We start from the raw sequence: 22300 nt of genomic DNA, 5'->3' as shown, positions 1-22300 counted from the left end.
GAGCATGGGCTCTGGAGTCAGGCTGTCTGTATCCACAACAGACTCTTCCATGGACTCACTGTGTCTCCTTGGGAGAATTAATCTCTGTGCCTCAATTCATTCATTTTATTACTAACATATAAGCATATGGAGAACAAAAACTTTTTAGTGAATATATTACTTCTTTTCTTACTGTCTTAAACTTTACTTGCCCATTCTTATATTTTGGGGATTAAAATTGAAACAGGCAGAGGCTTGTTTAATGTTTTATCTTTGTGACCTCACTTCCTATTCTGTGCAATTATACACAAGTGTCTTTTACTATTCTTCATTATTGGATTGTCAGCTTCAACTGTTGGTTTCCCTTTTCCTGACTCAAAAGCCTTTTTCATGCGTACATTTGTCCTACTCACTTCTAGAATCTAAGAATTTAAATGACGGCACTTATTAGTGTTCTGCATAAATTAGGAGTGAACACATCCTGAGCAATGACCTCAGAGTGCCTTCCGCAGAGGAAAGGGCAGGGACTTCAGATTTTAGCCTTTGTAATCATGACTTAAGTGGCTCACATGTCTTTTTTTGCCCTCTATTCTGGATGGTAGAGATTTCTGGTAGTCTAACCAGAAAACCAAGTTAATATTTTATTCTACCCAAGATTTTAGAAAAAGGGACAACATTAATTCTGTCTTTGGCATGAATTTCATCAGGCACTGAGTTAAAACTTGGGGAGTGTCAGCTTTATGTATTTCACCCTGGAGTTTATCTGCAATGGTTTGTATCTGTCTCAAGCCAGACTGCCCGATTAGAATTCCAACTCCACCACTTACATCTTTCTGACCTTGGGCAAGTTACCGAAACCTTCCGTATCTCAGTTCCATAATAAGTTAAACAAAATAAATAATATAAAAATGCATCATATGTTTAAATGAATCAATATATGTAAATCTCTTTGAAGAGTACGTCGAACATATTACAGGCCATAATTGCCTTCATCTAATTGCAGACTCCATGAGGGCAGGATTTTTGTCTGTTGTGTTCTAGTATATCCAGTGCCTAGAATAAAACATTGTATACAGCTGGCACTTAATAAATATATGTCAAATTAGGAACTTATCTTAAAATAAAATATAGCTATATTCTTCTATTTACAATCAGTTTATTCCTTTGTCTTTAGCATGGCTAATTAAGCTACTGATGTGATTCTCAGTCGTTATTATATCATGGAACCAGTTTTGCCGTTTTAGTTACCTGAGAACTCATATGTTACAAATTTAGGAGGGTATGTGCCCAGGTGTTTTCCTAATCATGGTAGAAATTACCTAACAGAATTCCCTATATGTTCAGAGGAACAAAGGCCAGCAGAATTAAATCTAGCTAATATTATTCTTTAAGATTAGCTATGAGCTAACCTTAGCCAAAATTACTACAAACTGAAGTTATAGAGTCATAGGATTCAAAATATAACACCGAAATGCAGTGTCCCCAAAATAGTAATAATAGTAAAATAAATTTTTTATAAAACTAATCTTTATCAGACCAAATCTTTTAACCAGTAAGAGAGTACCTTTTTGTATAGCTCCTTCTGTGTTATAATACTGGTTTTAGAAATACCAGCTGCCTCCACTTCAGCAGCTGTGATAGCCAGAGCAGAATTATTGTTTGTTTTGCTGCTCTGATAAGGCCTCAGGAAGTGTAGCTTGAGATCAACACCAGATGGTTTTAGAGGTGATGCCTGTATCTCTACTGAGGCTGCTATTTTGTTCTTACAGAAGAGCCTTCATTTTTGACTGGATTGTTAAAAGGCCATATTGAATTATCTACATAGTGGTCCTTTTACAAAAAAGGCTGGTTGTCCTTTATAAAGGCTTCAGGAACACAATTTAGTTTAATCACATGGCTTATTAATGTTTGTGGTATAATTCATTTTGGTAATCATTAAAATAAGGTAATAATAGTACATACATCTTATAATTAAATGAGTCAATGTATCTAAAGCTTTTTGAAGAGTCTCTGGAACATATTAAGGGCTATAGAAAAGAATTAAGTACAGAAAGAGAAATATAAATAATATGCTACATTTATTTCTTGTAAATGCTGTACTTAATTTTGATAGAGCAATTCTAGAACCAACATCGTGTTGGTAATAAAATATGGTTAAGCCCAGAGGTGTTGAAAAATGACAAGACAGGTCTTACTTACTTAGTTATTTATATTTCAAAATAAATGGCTCATGAAATCTTGAGTCATATCACATGATTTTGCAATGATTTTTTTTTTTTTTTTTGGTTGAGGTGATGATGGATAGTCAGGGCTTAGGTTGAGTTTCTGTTCTCTGATCTTTAAATTCAACATTCTTTTATCCAGTAGGAATTTATTAAGTATCTCTTCTTTGCCAAATCCTCTTCTGGTGCTGGTAATACAAAGATAAAACATTACTCTTTTACCTTGATGTTCTATTTCCAAGTATCTCACAATGAAAGAGTGGGAGTAAGTGTTCTAATGGGTAGTGTTATAAGCAGCTAGGCGAAAAATTATTGATTCTTCCCCACTTAGAAGACAAGTTCTATTTTCAGGTTTTGTTTTTTTTTTTTCATTTATTGACCTGGACAAAGGCTAGGAATTTTAGTAAAGAATTTATATTGACATTTGAACATGATAAATTACTTGACAGTTGACTGACCAGTGTTGAAGACAAGTCCAAGCAGCAGGGATAGTGAGTTCATGCTCTGTTAATCTTGTAATGAGCACATTTTGCAAACTGGTACTACTCTTAAAATTATGGCATCTTCAGTGAAGAGCAGGAGATGTTCATGGACAAAATATTTTAGTGGGAAATTTTTAGCTTGGGTGTTCTTTCCGTGAGTGATGACCCTCTGGGAGTCTTCAGCAGCAGATGAATTATCAATTTCTTATAAGCTTGTTGTTGGGTGCTGATGAGTCAGTTCTGACTCTTAGTGATCCTGTGTACAACAGAAAAAACACTGCCCACCCTGTGCCATCCTCACAAGCACCGCTATGTTTGAGCCTATTGTTGCAGCCACTGTGTCAGTCCATCTTGTTGAAGGTCTCACTCTTTTTCACTGGGACCCTCTACTTTATCAAGCATGATGTCCTTCTCCAGGGACTAATCCCTCCTGATAACATGTCCAAAGTATGTGAGACGTAGTCTCACCATCCTTGCTTCTGAGCAATCTGGATCTACCTCTTCCAACACAAACTTGTTTTTCTGCAAGTCCATGGTATATTCAATATTCTTCACCAACACCATAATTCAAATGTGTCAGTTCTACTTTGATCTTCCTTCTTCATTGTCCAGCTTTCACATGCGTATGAGGCAATTGAAAATACTGTGGCTTGGATCAGGCACACCTTAGTCCTCAGAGTTACATCTTTGCTTTTTAACACTTTAAAGATGTCTTTTGCAGCGCTTCTAATTTGAGATGCAACCAAATTTTGCCAAGACATCACCTGATAGAGAGAACAGTAAGGGATTGTCAACCAAAGGGAGGGGATAAATGTGGTGCTAAAGTTCTTCTTCATCATGTCTTTTCAGTGTTTATGAAGACCTTTCAAGCCATTAGGTATTAGTACCTCAACAATTAGGATAGCTTTCTGACTGTGACAAGCTTTTTACATTATTGATTTTTCTCCCCTTAGAATACAACTTCTATTTTCAGGTTTTTGTTTTTTTTTTTCATTATATATTGTTCAACAGCTAGATTCAGATCTAAATGATGCTTGTTATACTTGGTAAAGTCTCATTTCATTGAAGAATATCATTTAGTAACTTTCTTTACTCACTGTATTCTCATGATATAAACATCTTGGTTGAGGATCAAAGATGCACATGACTTCAGTGAATAGGCAGATGATGTAAACATCTGAAGTCACCTAAGAAATGGGAATCATGGGAGGAGGTTGGTTCACTTCCAGCTAGGATACAAGCTTCTGAGTGTAGAGATTCTTTGGATATTTTGTTCACTAATATATCCCAAGTGCCTAGCACTGTGCCTGATGCAAATTAGGTGCTCATTATGCACTCAGAAGACTAAGTAATGCCTAAAGTTATTCATAAGGAGCCCTAGTGGCACAATGATTAAGCACTCAGCTGCTAACTGAAAGGTTGGTGGTTCAAACCCATGCAGCAGACCAATGGAAGACTTGGAGATCTGCTCCCGTAAAGATTAATCCATTGCCATTAAGTCAATTCCAACTCATAGTGACCCTTTAGGACAGAGTAGAACTAGAAAATCCGATGGCACAATTCTACTCTGTCACATGGGTTTGCTATGAGTCAAAATCAACTCGATGGCACTAAACAACAAAAAAATGCATTCACATACTAATATTAATAATGATGATAAATACTGCAACAGCCAAATGAAACCCATATAGGGAACCCATCGTGGTCATATGAGCTAGCTCTTTTTTAGGAGCCTTTATGCAATTTTTCCTGAAAGAACTGTACTTACTCTGTCTTTTCAATCATTTCCAGAAGTGTCAGTCCAGTGAACATTAAAATAAAAATGCATTCTGGCATCCATATTTGTAACAAAGGCTCTCCTTTGCATTAGAAACTGTATATGACTACTATTTTAAATATTGCAATATTCTTGGGCATCATTTTAAATAGAATTTGCTAATATCGTATCATTCCTGGGTCTCATGTAAATTAATATGTGAATAATGATACTATTTGTATAATAACAACTAAAGGGTAGATCATTTTGTGTTTTCAAGTCACTTTCTAAAACATTATCTCATTTTTATTATATGAAATGTTCACTGCTACCTATATTTCAATGAAGTAAATTCCTGTTGAAAATGAATTTCAGTGAAATGTATGAAGATACAGTGATACCTATCTCTCAGTGAAATAACTAGTCTGAGATAATTTTTTTTTTCTATTCCTTGAATGTGTAACCGTAGCTTAAGCATGTCTATTCACCTGGAAGCTGGACTTGGTTTGTCTAACATTTATATAAGTTCTACGATTTTAAAAAAGTAGGTCAGTGGTACAGAAGCAGAAAGTTAATTGCGTATTTTTACCTGCTCTCCCTTAACTTACAACATGCTCCTAGCCATTTCACTTTGCACCCATACAGTGATGGTTAAAGATGTCCCCACTCACCACCTATCCCGTCCTCATTCTTTCCTTCTTTATCCTTTTCATATCTCCACAGAGTCAACTATTGATCAGTGAACCTACATGGAAAGGGTGTGATGGCAGACACTATTGGTGCTCTGCCATATCCTCTCAGCCTGTTCTGGAAGTTATTAAAGCTTCTTTGGACAGATTCCATATTCAACATCCTTCTGTCTGACAACTCTCTCAGACACAGGAACATGTTCAACCAAAGCATGAGGTTAGGGAGTTAAGGCCCCAAGGAACAATCCTTAATAAAAGACAGGCATCGATGGATAAACACCCCAGCCTCCTTGCCCTCAGGGGGAGAGTTATAAAATGTGTTCTACATGGTCTGTCAGAGGGTTCCCAGGAGGAGGGAGTCCTTGTTTCCATGGTGATAACCTGCTTAGTAGGGTACATTTTTCTCACTCTTCTCCCTTCCTTGTGTCTCTTCTCTGCTCCTTCAGTATGGCTCCTGTGATCACTGCCCAAATGAACTACTTGTGTCAAGACCTGCTTTTGAAGAATTCAAATTAAGACAGATGCTACCCTAACTGAGAACTTTTTATTGAAGTTCATTCTGGAGGTTATTCCTCCTTCCCAATTTTCCTGTGTTTCAGTTTTTTTACTTCCATTCAAAGACACACAGGTCTCAGAATATCTCTAACTCAAGGCAACTGGAAGCTTTATGCAGAAATTACCTTCTTCAAACTAACTTAATCAAAGAGTTCAGGGTGCAAAACTAGGCTTCTTTTTGAGAATTAAAAGCCTAGATCTATGGAGCACCAAAGTCTACAAGAATGAAGAGATGATTAGCACTATCCTGTTTTCAGATTTTTTAAACTGTGTTATCTTCAACAAGCTGTTTTATTAGGTAGCGGTAAACACAAACAAAAAAGCCCAGAAGTCATTGCCCTTTGCTAAAATAGTATTTTTTTCCTACAGAATATATTTTTAATTAACCCCAAACTAAACCTTTGCATCATATATCCAGAAGACCTTATGAGGAAGAGAATCACTAAAATTTGTAGTGGGCATGAATCCCACTCTACAACTTCAGGTTTGAAAGAAATATATCTTTCTTTATTATGTCATAGTCCAACTTTATTTTTATTTTAACCATCTACGCTGCCATAATTTCAGAAACCTCCTCTCAGTCAATTTTGGGTTCCCCTTTCAACCAAATTGCATTTAAATTTTAGAAGATGCTGTATTGTTCCAAGGCCTAGAAGCTTGTGGTCTGAATCTTTGACGTGCATGCATCTCTTGAGACCTCCCTCATTCTTATTGTCCTGGCCCATTCAGGCTGTCTGTCCATCCCACCGTTGTGGACCTGGGAGCTGTTCCCTGGGGCATAGAGACTTTCTGTGAGAGCCCCTATGGCCTCATCTCTCTAGCCAATCTCACTCAGTGACCTTATGCCAGGTAGAGAGGCACGGATGCCCTCTACTCTTGAATATCCAAACTTTTGTAATTCACTGTGAGAAGCAAGAGGCCAATCCTCAGTCTTGGACCCACTAAAGTGTCTTCCTCAGCCCAGGAAAGCTTTTTTGTTTGTTTGCCAGGAAGGGACATACTGAAGGGGATGTGGGAAAAATTTCATTTCTTCCAGGTATTTCCTAAAATATACTTTCAATATTGCAGTTATTAAAGTTCTATTAAGGGTTTAGGATTTGGAAAATAGAAATCATATGACAATTACTGTGGTGACCTAGAGCCCTGGTGGCACAGTGGTTAAGAGCTTGGATTCTAACGAAAAGGTTGGCAGTTCCGGTCCACCAGACGCTCCTTGGAAATCTTATTGGGCAGTTCTACTCTGTCCTGTAGGGTTGCTATGAGTCGGAATCAACTCAAAAGCAATGGGTTTGGATTTTTTTTTGTGTGTGTGTGCTTTACATCATTAAATGCTGATAGACTACAAGTCTGAAAGCTTGAATCCCCATTGACGTCCAGTTGATTCCGACTCACAGCGACCCTATGGAACAGAGTAGAGCTGCCCCATAGGGTTTCCAAGGAGCGGCTGGTGGATTCGAACTGCCAAACTTTTGGTTAGCAGCCGAGTTCTTAGCCACTTTGCCACCAGTGCTCTGAAAGCTTGAATTAAAAAAAAAAAAAAAAAGAAAAAAAAAATTCGTTGACCCTCGATTCTGACTCATAGCGACCCTACAGAACAGGGTAGAACTGCCCTGGAGGGTTTCGAAGGAGCAGCTGGTGGATTTGCACTGCTGACCTTTTGGTTAGCAGCTGAGCTCTTAACTGCTACACCAAAAGTACTGCATGCATAGAAAATATTTATAGTTGGTGGTGATGGTGGTGATGGTACGTGTGTGTTTGTGTACTCTATGTTAAAAGCCTATACTTGGAATTATTTTAATGCACTTTGAGTCATATTTTTGCATTAACTATAAAAGATTTTTTAAATAATCTATGATTTTAAATACAAATGTTTCACTTAATTTGAAGGATTCCCTTTGTTTACTGCATGTACTTCACCTTTTTCTTTTTTACTTTGGTTTGATAAACCTTTCATACAAAAATTATATACTATCCCATTCAGTGTTTCTCTTGCTCCTTTCACCCTTTATGTTTCATTCTTTATTACTTAAAAATGAGCTTAATGTTAATCTATCTCACAATTTTCTGTAAAGAATGAATGGGCTCCTTCCAATTTGTTTTAGAGCAATGCACTTTTCTCATGAATAAGGGAAGCAATAACCTCTAAGACCTTACATGCGTATTCTTATAGGACAATAGGGTAATTCAACCAATCAACACATGGATTAGACATTAAATATATATATATATTCTTAAAATCTTTATATCATTAGCTATTTTGTGGTCTGCTTGGGTTATTTTTAATTTTAAGGATAGGCAGAAAAAATTAATGCCATCTTCAGTAAAACTAAATTGGACAACACTCTTGTGTTTTCAAATCAGATTTAGAAAAGAGAGTATTTTTAATAAGACCATAAGTGTGTTTCTGCAATACATTCAGATAAAACAGTCCTGTTCTTGTTATATATGTATTATTTTATAAGCTTTGAAATTCTCTCTTGAGCTTTTTCTTTAGCTCATGTCTGTCTTACAGAAACAGCTCATCTTATACAAGTCAATATTAGGGACAAATAATTCCTTGTCTTAATGTCACCATTGTGTGTTTCCATAATCCAAAGGTAGGCAAGTAATGACCTTTAGGCCGTGGGGCTTTTAATTTGACTGAAATGTGATATAAAACAAATGAGCTTTGTTAATAAGATGTAAATGTTAGAATCTATAACTACATTTTAACTAAGTATCTTTGTAAGATTACACGATTTACCTCAAATGGGACTGTAGAGAATGTTTTCTACCTTTCCATGATATTGTATTAATAATTAAATATAATATCTATTCTCAGAGTAATTCGTCACCTCTTCCATCAATTTAACAACATTAACTGTTAGCAGTACTTTTTCTGCTATCAAACTATGGTGTTTTTTGCATAGTATTCTCACTATGTGCGTTTCTCAATTATGAATTAATGTCAACACCGCACAAGTTTTGATATGAAGACACCTTGACAACTTCCATATTATTTAAAATGATGTCAGAATGGCCAGAGTGTAGCAATAATGCTTACAACGGTCACCCACGTACCCCAAGCCTATTCTACAGAACCAGAATATGGAATTATTTTTGTGCTCTCCTGTGGCGTTTTTTTTTTTTTTTTTTTTTAACAAGGCCGGCAATATTGTGCCACACAATAGATTTAGATTTCATTCTGGGTAAAACACCCTCCAAATCTATGTTGAAATTAATATCTAAAAAAATCACACACTACAATGTAATATTTTAAGTGTTCCTAATATGGATTGATTGCATACCATACAGTTCTAACTATGACATAAAATATTTCTGACCATGTGGACTTAAGCACCAGTGTAATGCATTCCCCCTGTTTTTATTCAGGGGTACACACTATTTAGGCTGGCTCTGTGGCATAAGCAGAAAAAAAGTGCTATGTGTGAACATAGTTTTTATGAGTTTCTATTTTGATTCTTGTTGAAAAGGCTGTATCACAGCATTTTATTGAATATATATTTACCTTTGTATTTATCAACCCCAAAGAGTGCAAAGGACTTATTTTCACTGGGGAGATTATTATAACCTAAACATTAGCATGGCAGCAGGGATAGTTTGTAGCTAGAGGTTGGTGCTATTATTTGTTTGTTTCTAAATTTTAGAGCAGTATGTATGAGTACTTACTGCCTAGATCTTTATGATCGGACAGACTAGGTATGAGGTATGGGGTCTGCTTTAGATTAGAATCATTTAATTAGAATTAAATGATTCCATTATTCCTTTCAAGAACAAAAAGCAAGCCTACTGAATAGTAAAAGACTGGGATGACCCATGCCTTTATTGCTCACTTTGTTGTGTGCAGCTTGCAAAAATTCATCATTTCAACTTAGAATGAACCAGAAATTAAATCACTGATCATCTTCATCCTGAAAACACAGGACTAACCAGCTGCAACATCTATACCGGGAACGATAATAAACGGTGATTGTCAGCACTAAAATAGAGATGGATATTTTGTTGTCAGACTTTAGTCTCTCTTGTCATTTTAATTTTGGAATAATAATCCGGGGAAAAATAAACTTTAATTTCCTCCTCAATAGATAAGTTCTTAATGCAGTTTTATATGTTTATGCCATTTAATTAAAACGGATAAGCAGAAATCTGGTTTAAATTTGAGTTATACAGTGTGATTTTGGCAAAAAGGAACAATATTTTATTTTAGTTGTTTGAATGAATGGATATAAAGCGTGCTGCTGAAATCTAGTCATAGCGTCTCTAAGTAGCTGTGTGTTCTTTTGCTTATGTCTTTTAGCATCTCCGTCAATTAAACTCTTGGTGGATGATCCTATAGTTGTAAATCCAGGAGAGGCCATAACATTAGTATGTGTTACAACCGGAGGAGAACCCACGCCCTCGCTCACCTGGGTCAGGTCCTTTGGGACTCTGCCTGAAAAGACTGTTTTGAAAGGAGGAACTTTGACCATACCTGCCATCACCTCAGATGATGCTGGTACTTACAGCTGCATCGCTAATAATAATGTGGGAAACCCTGCAAAAAAGTCCACCAACATCATAGTGAGAGGTAAGTTTGCTTACTATATCTCATACCTTAAATTAAAACATATTTCTGGGTTAGCCAGGGTATCAAAAAAAAAATATATATATATATGTATATATGTTTGATAATGAATATTTCCTCAAATAATACGTATATATGTAATGATGATCGAAGATTGTTTATAAATGATGGAATGATGTCTTATTGTAAATGGAAGCCAAAAATCAAATATTAATACAAATTCTTTATAATCACATTAAATAGTTTTCAAATTATGTTTCTAGCGATACCATTGAATAGTTTTTGTAGTATGTTCTCGGTAAAAAAAATGATTAAAATGTAAATGGGGCATAGAACATGAAATATTGTCATATAAATTACATATTATTTTAGGAATTTTGTAAATGTATTAATTTTGTATTTAGCAAACATTTATTGAATCTGCATTTATTAAATTCTATTATAATTAGGGCTTTGAATATGGAGTTATAAAGATATCTAGAAAATATTACCTTGTCCTCAAGGATTCTACTTTCTGATAGTGAAAATAAAATATACCAATTAATAACAATATAATGCGATATTTGGCAAGCTTCAGCAAAAACTAAAGAAATGAAGGAGAAAGAATTTATAATTACTTCTTGCTGAGGTTATTAGGGGATATTTAATGACCTTTGTACTAGGTCTTACAGGCTGGGCAGACTTTGGGCAAACTAAGATTGGAGAAAGACATGGAAAAGTCAGAGATAGAAAAGGACAGAGCTTTTTTGAGGAATTGATGTAGCATGTGTGTCACTAAGTCAACGATACAGTGAATTCTAGTATGGCTACAACAAGCTTGTAAACACGTAGAGGAGACCCTAAATTCCATTTCAGAGTATGTTGTGCAAGGACAGTATATGCTTCTTCATGTCTCAATAAGTAAGGTAAGCACGAGTTTACTTGTGATTACTTACTAATCTGTAGTGAACAATTTCACATTTTTTCACATCAGTGATTCAGCTCCTAGCTTTGGTTGGCATCTGGCTCTGTGCTAACTCCATAACACCTTCCTACAGAATAAAAGCCTCTTTTCAAATTTGCAATCCCTGACAGGGATGGATTACCCAGTAAGCAAGGTTAGCATGGGCTTACTTGTGCATACTTACTAATCTGTAGTGAACAGTTTCACATATTTTTCACCACATAAAAGATGTGCTGAAACCCATGTGAAATTGTTCATGTGAAACTGTTTACTACAGATTAGTAAGTATACACAAGTAAGCCCATGATTATCTTGCTTATTGGATAATCTGCCCCTGCCCATAGGGTTTCCAAGGCTGTGAATCTTTGTAGAAGCAGACTGCCATATCTTTCTCTCATGGAGCAGCTGGTGGGTTCAAACCGCCAACCATTTGGTTAGCAGCCGAACACTTAACCATTGTGCCACCACTGCTCCCTTAGTGGCCATGAGAGGTGCTGTCGAGTCAGCTGCAATTCACAGTGGACCTATGTACAACAGAACAAAATACTGCCCAGTCCTGTGCCATCCTTGTAATCATTGCTGTGTTTGAGCCCATTGTTGCAGCCACTGTGTCAATCCATCTAATTGAGGGTCTTTCTCTTTTTTGCTTACCTCTACCTTACCAAGCATAATGTCCTTCTCCAGGGACTGGTCCCTCCTGATAACATGTCCAAAGTACATAAGACGAAGACTTGCCATCCTCCCCTCTAAGGAGCACTCTGGCTGTACTCTCTCAAAGACAGATTTATCTATTATTATCCAAACTATCAGAAATACGCTAATTGACCAAAAAATTACAAAATGCACTCTATTTATTAAAAATATCCCATGGTATTATAGTGTAAATCAATAAATAAATAGTGTACTATCTGCCACAAAATTGTAAACCATACAAATTTTTCAGTTGCAAGACGTACTACTATTTTTTTTATCTTCAGATAATAAAACATACTGTCAATTAAATTACACCCACTCCTCACTTATCGACATGGTTAGAGTCCAAAGACCAGGTCATTATGTGAAAATGGGTGTTATGTGAAAATGGAGGATGACCACATCAGATCACAGAATATTATATGGGACACTTAAGTCTCTCTGGACTTGAGAGGCAGAAAAAGTGGGTCTGTTCTATCAGTCCCACTGGTCATGAAAGGGTTACTGCCAGACGTGCATCATTAATGCACAAAATAGTTGGACAGTAATTTTTTTTACTATTGTCACAAATGTGAAATGTCATAATGAGATAGTCAATGAGTGAGGAGCAGGTGTATAGCACTAGGTTTTCTTATGATTATTGTTTCATACTTATTAAAATAACTCATATTAATTTATACTTAGGTTTTCTTTTAAATCACATGTAACCCATGAACATACATAAAAAGGAAAATAAAAGCACGATAAATTAGTTGAAGTATTCTTAAAACTTCTTCACACTCAGAGCACATTTTCTGAGTAACTTGTCATTTCAGAGTTTTTGATGACCCTGTTTTTCTATGCAGTAGTGTCCTCTGTGTCATTAAGTACATTTCTAATTCAAAATTATAGAGAAAGATTGTCTCTGTGGTTTCTTCCAAGCCAGGTCACCACTGCTGCCTAGCTGAGAATAACTTTAAGAGGCTATTGGCTATAAGGTGCATTCTAATTTCAGAAATGTAAAACTGTGAAAAAATAATAAAGGATTTTAGAATCAATAGAATGTAATATTTATTTCAATTGTTTAACAGACTGTTACTGGTCAACTACAGTTGCTAAGGACTCAGTGAATTTAAGAGATGCTTGAGGATTAGCTTCAAAGGGCAGTAAGTCCATACACTCAAATAAATTTACAATTCTGTAAGGAAGATAGAAATAACAAAAGAATAATATATGGAAATAAAAAGACAGAGGTCACAAATGGAAGTGTCCAATTTTCCTACTTTAAGTAGTGGTGATATTTAACTTTTAAGCTTTGTATCAGTTATTAGAGGGTCAGTGAAAAAGAGGAAGACCCTCAACAAGATGGATTGCCACAATGGCTGCAACAATGGGTTCAAACATAGCAATGATTATGAGGATGGCTCAGGACCGGGCAGTGTTTTTTTTTTGTTGTTGTTGTGGGTAAGGTCGCTATGAGTCAGGACTGACTTGATGGCACCTAACAACATCATCAGTGTGTAACCAGATTCTGTTTTCCCTCCACCCCTAAATTTAAAAGAAGCAGCAGCTATGCAATTTACCAATGTTTAGGTTTGTGTTATTACTTTCGTTTGTTCTTTGTTTGCTTTTCTTAAATACTTGCTTTGCCATGTAGCCATAAAATAGTGCTAACAAATTTTGCCACGATTATTGTGAGATTAGTTACAGAATCACAATGCCTATCCTTAAAAGTCATGGATATAATGTAGAATCTTTTATTCTATTATTTTGTCAAGGATAGAAACTTCCTAGAGGAAAAAAAAAAATATGTTGAATCCAGTCTGCACCATAGAATCAGCAGCAACTATGTTGAATCCATGTACAAGTGGCAAAATGTCCATCATAAAATGTGCCATTCCTGTGTAAAAGACTAACTCACAAAATAAAAAACCAAAGCCGTTGACCTCAAATCAATTCCAACTCATAGTGATGCTATAGGACAGAGTAGAACTGCCCCATGGGGTTTCCAAGGCTGTAATCTTTACGGAAAGAGACTGCCACATCATTCTCCCATGGATCAGCTGGTGGGTTCTGACCGCCAACCTTTCTGTTAGCAGCCGAGCTCTCAACCACTGCACCACCACAGCTCCTTAAGACTAACTCATCCCCATCAAATATACACTCAAAGGATTTTATCCTCCCCTGCCCCATCTAGCAATTTTCATCCATACTTTCAAAGGATAGTTTCCAACTTTGATACAAGTGACTTAAAATAAATAACATCCTTACAATTTATTTTTAATATCTGTCATTTCTTTCTGTGCCTTTAATTTATCTGAAGTGTACATTTGCATAGTTGTATTATATTACAGTGCAACTTCTCTGCAGTGGCATTCACATAATTCATAAAATTGAGTTTGTATATAAGCTTACTGAGTATAGAAAGAACCTTGGTTAACAGGTCCTAGATTAAACTGTGGGGAGAAAAACTATTGCAATAACGTGAGGCGTCTTATTTCTGCCCACAGAGGCCAAGAAAATTCAGTTAAGGAAAAATGGTTTTCTTTTTATTATACCAAAGAAATTATTTTCAAGACTTCTGAATTTGTAGGCTTCCATAGTGTCTTAGATTAACTGAATCATGGATACGGTAGAAATAGAGCTCTAGGTTTATTTCCCCCTATTCTTTTCTTTAAGGACAGCTGGTGGCACATTGGTCAAAGCACTGGGTTGCTAACCAAAGGGTAGGTGTTTTGAACCCACCAGCTGCTCTGTGGGAGAAAGATGTGGCTGTCTGCTTCTGCAAAGATTTACAGCCTTGGAAATCATATGGGGCAGTTCTGCTCTGTCCTACAGAGTCACTATGAGTAGTAATCAACTCAATGGGTTTTTTTTTTTATTATTATTTTCTTTGATTAAATCAGGAATCATCAACTAGGTTTTTTCAGCAAGCACAAACATATTCTGTGCATAGAATTTCCATTGCCATTTGAGAAAATCCATACACAGAATAAGAGCATAGGGTTGCAATAGGAATAAAACTCTAGAGACATTTCTAAACTCTTCATTTGATTATTTTTTAATAGAAAACACTTAAATAATGTAAATAACACTCCATAGAACTCAAGTAGAATGGAAATCTCATATAATTTAATATTTTTGTAGAACATTTACAAATACAGTGACAATGTCTTTTCTTACAATCCTCTAAGAACTTGTAACAATTGGGCCACCTTTCTCCCAAATCAGGACTGAAGCAGTTGCCTATTACATTTGTCTAGAAAAGTGTATTGATGTCCTAGTCACTTTTAGGGTGCCCTGAGCTCAGGTCTTTCCAAAATCCTGTGAGATGATGTGTCATCTACCTAGAGTTCTCTTTTGTGATTTACTGTGTTTATAAATGTCTACATTTCTCTTCTGTAGTGAATTAAACCAGCATTGAACAACCATGGTGCATGACATAGTCGAAATAGATCTTGATTGTAGTGTATCATAGCCTTTAAAATTTTATTCAGTGGATTAATCTTCCCTATTTTTGGGAGAAAAGTCAGGTGGCCCTTGGGACTAGAAATAGAGATTCCCACAGTACATTCAAATTACAAACACATTTAATTCAGTGTTTTGGAAGTATGATCCAAAATAGGAATAAAACTCCAAACCTGATTTAATGCAACTTTTTCTCCATTCACTAGCTTATGGGAAAGGCTGGTGAGGTATGGTTGGCTTCTGCTTCTTCCTCTGTCTGTTCTCCACCTGCCTCCTTGCCATCCCTCCACACCTGATAGCCAGGTTCTGACTGGCCCAGACTGGGGTGGGGTGAGGTGGTATTCTCTGTCTGAAGCTTTTTTTTTCTTATGTGACACATTATCTTAGTTACTTAGTGCTGGTGTAACACAAATACCACATGTAGGTGGGGCTTTAAAGAACAGAAATTTATTGTCTCACAGTTTTGATGGCTGGAAGTCTGAATCAGGGCATTGGCTCTAGGGGAGGGTCCTTCTTTGTCACTGTGAAATTTTGTGGGTTGTATACTCAGTCAAAAATGAATCAGAAAAGTCTGTTCTCTCACCCAGTTTCATGAGAATATAGAAATTAATGTCAGCAGAAGATTAGGAAAATTTTCAAGTTTCTACCTGGTGTTTTTAAAAGAGATCTATCAGCAAGTGCTCATGGCTCTATATTCAAAACAGACTCTGAATTTGACCATATGTTGCCACTTTCACTGTTAACGGCCTTGTCTAAGCAACCAATATAACTCTTCTAAATGATTAAATAACCTCTTTATTGATCTTTCGACTTCAGCCCCTCTTTTATTTTATCCATTGCATTAGATAAGATAGACTAAGTTGCATTAACAAAAAGACCCATACATGTAATTTCTCAGAAAAAGAACTTTAGTTCCGTCAAGTTGATTCCAACACAGTGACCCTGTAGGACAGAGTAGAACTGTCCCATAGGGTTTCCAAGGCTGTAAATCTTTACAGAAGCTGACTGCTACATCTTTCTCCCATGGAGCGGCTGGTGGGTTCCATCCACCAACATTTTGGTTAGCAGTAGAACACTTTAACCACTGTGCCACCAGGGCTCCTTTTCCTTATTGTAGTTCTGGGAGTTCTTTGCCATTCCTTGCTGTGTCTCTCCCCTGTGTGTGTGTCTCTGTGTCTATTCTGCTCTTTTATATGACACCTCTCAGCAATGATTAGGTTTATGACCCAACCAGATATAGTATGATCTTATTAATACAGCAAAAGAAAACCTGTATTCCCAAACAGGGTCACATCTACAGGTTAGGATTTCAACTTTTGGGGGGACACAATTCAATCCATAACATACATTAATTTACTCGTGAAGATTCCCATCACTAGAGACTTCTCTTTTGACCATAGAGACGCATCTCTCTTCTACATGGCTACAGTTCCAGCCTCATTCCCTGAGCATTCTGTGCTGCACTTCCAGCCTCTTTCTGCTGAGGTACTCTCCTCTAGGCAGCATACTGAAAAGAGCCCAAGAGGAGCTTATGCCACCTCTCCTTTCCTGTGTGTGTCACGTCTGTCTAGGAGAAACACTTACCAATATGTTCTGTGTGAGCACACAAATCCCAAGGCTGGGACATCTATCCTATTGGCACACAGGTTGTAGCTTCCTCAGACATAAGCCCAGCACTACCTAATGTAAACATTTCAGAGCTCTGATTGGCCCCATGGAAAGCCCCTCAGTAGGCTTCAGATGAAAGAGACAGATCTTCTTCCTTCCATCTTGGGCTTAGAAGAGACTCCATCTTACAAAGTTTCTCCAAAGATATCCTTATCAAATATTGTTTCTGACCACTTTTTATATGCTTTATTGGCTCTAGAGTTCAAGAATCATGGAATGGGGTTTCTTTCACTTCTTTTGTAAAGTCTGTAAATGGGAGAATTCTGTTTTGCATTCACTGTGAAATTTTGTGGATTTTATACTCAAAAATGAGTCAAAAAAGTCTATTCTATTACAAAGTTTCATGAGATAATAGAAATTAATGTCAGCAGAAGATAGGGAAAATATTCAAATTTCTAGCTGGCATTTTTAAAAGTGATCTATCAGTAAGTGCTCATGGCTCTATATTCAAAATAGACTCTGAATTTGACCATACGTTGCCACTTTCACTGTTATCAAACTTGTCTAAGCTACCAGTATAACTCTCCTAATTGATTAATAATGTCTTTGTTGATCTTCTTTCTTCTCCAGCCCCTTTTTTTTTACTTTTATCCATTGCATTAGATAAGGTAGACTAGGCTGCATTAACAAATAGACCCATACATGTAATTACTCAAAAAAAAAAAAAAAAAGAACTTTAGATCTTATTCATGAAACAGCCTGGGGTATTTTCTAGTTGATAATGCTGGTGGTGGTGTTATGTGTGTGATTGTGGTATCTGCTTCATGTAGTCATTCAGTGACCTAGGCTGATCATGCCTCTGCCATCTTCAGTCTGTGGCTACTAAGGTTGGCCTGAGGATACCCTCCACCCTCTCAGCTAGAAGTGGGAAAGAGCTTGAATGAGCACACATGGAAGATTTTTATGGGCCAGATATGCATCATTTCCAATCATATTCCGTTGGTTAGAACTCAGGCATATAACCACACTCAATGACTTGCAGACTGACTGAAAAATATATGCACTTAAGAATAAGAGTAAATGCCATTTCTGCCACTTCCCTGAAAGAGCCAGAATGATTAAAATCATTTAATTCTCCTGATCAAATTTCTCCCCTGGCTTAGGAATTTGACTTTATTTCCTAATCCTCATATTACATCCCTCTTCCCTTTACTCACTCTACTTTAGATATATTATCCTTCTGCTCTTCTACACAACTCAGGACTTATACACTGCATTTCCTTCTTCTTGGAATGCTATTTTTAAATAGCATCTTCTGGGAAAGACTTTCCTTGCATATCCTATCTTAATAAAACCAGTTGCCATTGAGTGAACTCCAACTCATGGTGATCCCATGTGCGTCAGAGTAGAACAAGGCTTTGAACTGGTTCATTCCAGGTTGACCCCGTGCTGAGAATTTGCCTTTCCACCCCAGATACACTGAATTAGAATCTCCATTTTAACAAGCTCACCAGCAGGCTAGAAAGACTCAAACAGTTGTGATGGAACATCTGAGGTACCTCAGGTTGCTCGCTCTCTCTTTCTCTTTATTGCTCTCTTTCTGAAGTCTTTTCACATGATCTTGTCTCAAGGCAGCCAGATTTCTACAAGTCTCCCAGAGTGAGTATCCCAAGAGAAACCAGCAGAAGCTGCACAGACTTCTTCTAACCTAGCCTCTGAAGTCAAGCAGTGTTATTCCTGCATTTTATTCATCAAGGCAGTGGCAGAGACTGGCCCTGGTTTGGGGGTAGGAGGCATATTTCCAGCCTTTGATTGATGAGTGTCAAATATTTTGCCGACATGTTTTAAAGCCACCACAGTGTACAGTGTACTTCATAAACCCCCATGCCTGCCTCAATGCTCATTTATACATCTCATTTCTCCCCTTTTTCTCTTTAATGTCATCAGCCTCATCTCAAACTTATGGACTCTACAAAGTGACAGTGTAAACATATTCCTCATTCAGTTTTAGAATTATTTAAGCTCATTTGTTGTTGGCTATGATCTCACATTCCTGGCTGTATTGAGAGTTAAAAAAAAAAAAAAAAAGATGTCAATATTGAAATAGAGTTAACCTTTATGAAAGAAATCAATATGTATTCAGTGGGACATGGATCTACACTTTACTAGCTGCACAAAAATATCCTGTAAACTTCAAGAACATTATAACATTCTGTTCTGAAAAGTGATGATTTACCTAACTCTAGTTTATACACATGAAAAGACTGAGTTTTAAAAAGAATCTCGATTTTAATAAGGAACATACTTGTTCTCAAGTTAGTTGATAAAAGTATATCAAATATTAGCACCGCTAGAATTTCTAAACGGTCATCTTTAGGCTTATTACAAAAAAGCTTATAATTCTAAAATTCTATGATAAAAACAAAACAAAAAAAGCTTTGCACTTAGGTATGCCAGTTCTGTTTAGGGAATATTAATACTTCACATTTATTGAGCATTTACTGTGCACCAGGCTACCAGGTACATCATATGCATTAACCTCTTTAATTACCAACAACTTTATGAGGTAGAAAATATTGGTAGACCCATTTTAAAGAAAAGTAAACTGAAGAGGGAGCAGTTAAGTAACCTCCCCAAAGCAAACCTTATTTGAACAGCAGAGCTGGAGTTCAAAAATCACAAAGTATGATTCCAGGATGATAGTCAGATTTTAAAAAATAGAAGTTTACAAAAATTGCACTGGCCGAGGTCTTATTTTATTTCCTATATCCTTGCATTGGGGCCGTGCTGGTGCAGTGGTTAAGTGTTTGGCTGCTAACCAAAAGTCAGCAGTTCCAATCCACCAGCTGCTCCTTGAAAACCCTATGGGGCCATTCTACTCTGTCCTGTAGGCTCACTATGAGTCGGAATTAACCCCACGGCAATGGGTTATCCTTGCATTTCCTGAATTTACTAAGAATTCTTTCTGGGTTTGAATATATTCTCTTTATATTTATGGAAAAAAAAATCCCTGTCTATATAGAGCCCTCAGATCTTTTTACTAATTATACTATTTCCCTCCCAGATATACAAACTCTTTCCAACTGGTGGAATTCTGCCTTTTTGTTAATTAGCATCTTTTCAGCTAACAATTATGGGCATAGATTCATTTATGTTGAAGTATCACGTAATGTTTATAGGTTATGTTTTTCTGACTAACATTGCATTCTGAATGACTCAGCATGATTCTTTGACTTTCACTAGCTGTCTTGCAAATTACGTACACACAATTAACTTAATTTCTAATAATTGGAAGAGACCAATACAATCACTAAAGACACAGAAACAAAACGTCGATATACTGAAAATATGCAGCAGACACAAGGAACAAAATAAGTCACCAGTAGTTAGAAATGAATGTATTTTCATTGAAAAGTATATGTCTTCAAGCTACTGATCATAAAGTTAATCAGAACACATTGGCAGTGTTCCAAAAAGAATTTAAAATTTAACCCACAATGCATTTCTGAATGATCATTACTTCTGAATTTCCAATCACAGGGTCAGTGCAGTCCTTCCCAAGCGTTTAGATTCATCACATTTAATTTGTAGTCATCAATAGACTTGTTTCATAACCTTTCATTAAAAAAAAAATAGTGATAATAGCTGAAATTGTAGAAAACCAATCCTTTAACATTCCCACAAAGCAGAACTGTCTATCGTGTGCAGGTGTCCCAATTATTCATGAAGGTTAAATGCTCTGTGGCTATTTCCTAATTTAATATTCTGTAGTAATTACATTCCCAAAAACCACCAGAGATAATTTTATTATGTTTTGTAGCTCCAAAATGATGTTATTATTATTTTTTAAAATTAATATCTACACAATTAAAGCATGCAGTATAAGAATGGGCTATACACAACATAAAAATTGCCAAATTTAGTAATTCTCATCTGAATTTAGATAGCTCAATTTCCTTGCATAAAGAACATAAAACTTACTTATCTTTATTCAATGAAATAACATATGAAGAGTTACAAAGTGCTATTTAAAGTAAAGTATGTTTTGTCTAGATATTGCATAATCTTATACTTAGTTTTTATGTAATGGTATACATTTAGTTATAAGTTTATTTTAGTAAAACTTACATTGTCCTGCTTTGCAGATTGACTCTATCATAGTAATGTTTACTCTAGACAAAAGGACATGTGCCAATTGAAAGTAGTACCCTAAAAATCAACACTGATTAATATCCAGAAAAAAAGCATCTTATTCAAGAAACACTTAAAAAAATTCTTTGAGACGGGGCCAAGATGGCGGAGTAGTCAGACGCTTCTGGTGGACCCTCTTACAACGAAGACCCAAAAAAACAAGTGAATCAATTATATATGACAATCTAGGAGCCCTGAACATCTAAGGCAAAGTTGAGAAACCCGACTGAGTGGCGGGGGGAGGGAGAGAAAGTTTGGAAGCAGCAAGGAGTTGCCAAACCTGACCTGGCAAGAGCCTGAGCCCTTCAGGCCTGATCAGCTCATGGATAAGCGATGAGGCAGGCAAGCAGTGGTGCTCGGGAGGCGTGTTTTCCACACCGGGAGAGACCCACTGATAGAGAGTCTACTCGGCCACACAGAACCAGTGAGAAGAAGCCCTGGATCAGCGAAAGATAACTACTTGTGTATGGCCTACCACGCAGATCAAAAACACACACCTTAGGGAAAAAACCCTTTCCCTTTTACCTCCCCACCCCATGCTCTCCACTGGGTCCTCCTGGACTGGCTTCAGCAATTGCCGAGTCCCCTGGGCTGGAAGTAGGGTCTGTCACATGCCCCAAGCCATTCTCCTGGCCTTAGAGAGTGAACAAATTAACAAATGGGAAAAAATAAACTGCCGGCTCCCCTAAGCCAGGAACCCAGGGTAGGCACAGCTCCTTTACCTAGGCACAGGCATAAGGGATCCACGGACTTTGAGTGCCTTTCCCCCTGCAGAGACTTGTGTGGGCCCATTTCAACAGCATAGGCCCTCATTACCACAGTACAACAGGGGACATACCTGAAGTCTAACTTCAACTGTTTCAGCTGTGAAGTGGCAGGTTCATGACATTTGACACTGCTCTGCCCACTAAGCAGGAGGTACACCTACCCACATCAGAGGCCTGAGTACTGGTGGCTCCACCCACACCACCTAGTCACCTGCAATAGGAGCCCAAGAATAAACACTGCCCCCCAGTCCTTACAGCCAATAGCATTGGGTGCTCATAGTCCAGCTGCAAAACCCACCCACCTACACACTCTAGGGAAGAGGGACATGCCTTTCTGCTGGACACTCGGGGACAGCCGTCAGCCCCCTGCCTTGCTCAGAGTGTGTCCCCCTGCTGCAACCAGA

The 22300-nt window shown here is 37.0% G+C and overlaps 1 protein-coding gene across 1 annotated transcript in view; it reads left to right on the top strand.

The window, feature by feature from the left end:
- Positions 1–22300, top strand: part of MDGA2 (MAM domain containing glycosylphosphatidylinositol anchor 2) — a 560321-nt gene that overhangs the window by 230851 nt on the left and 307170 nt on the right. The window contains exon 5 of the mRNA XM_004387883.3: positions 9981–10250. Within this exon, the coding sequence (XP_004387940.1) occupies positions 9981–10250 (270 nt within the window). The remainder of the gene's footprint in view (positions 1–9980; positions 10251–22300) is intronic.

This window comes from Trichechus manatus, unplaced genomic scaffold (assembly GCF_000243295.1).
Source record: "Trichechus manatus latirostris isolate Lorelei unplaced genomic scaffold, TriManLat1.0 scaffold00196, whole genome shotgun sequence".
NCBI classification, from domain to species: domain Eukaryota; kingdom Metazoa; phylum Chordata; class Mammalia; order Sirenia; family Trichechidae; genus Trichechus; species Trichechus manatus.
The sequence above is the reverse complement of the archived record's forward strand: the minus strand, read 5'-3'. Positions and strand labels throughout refer to the sequence as shown.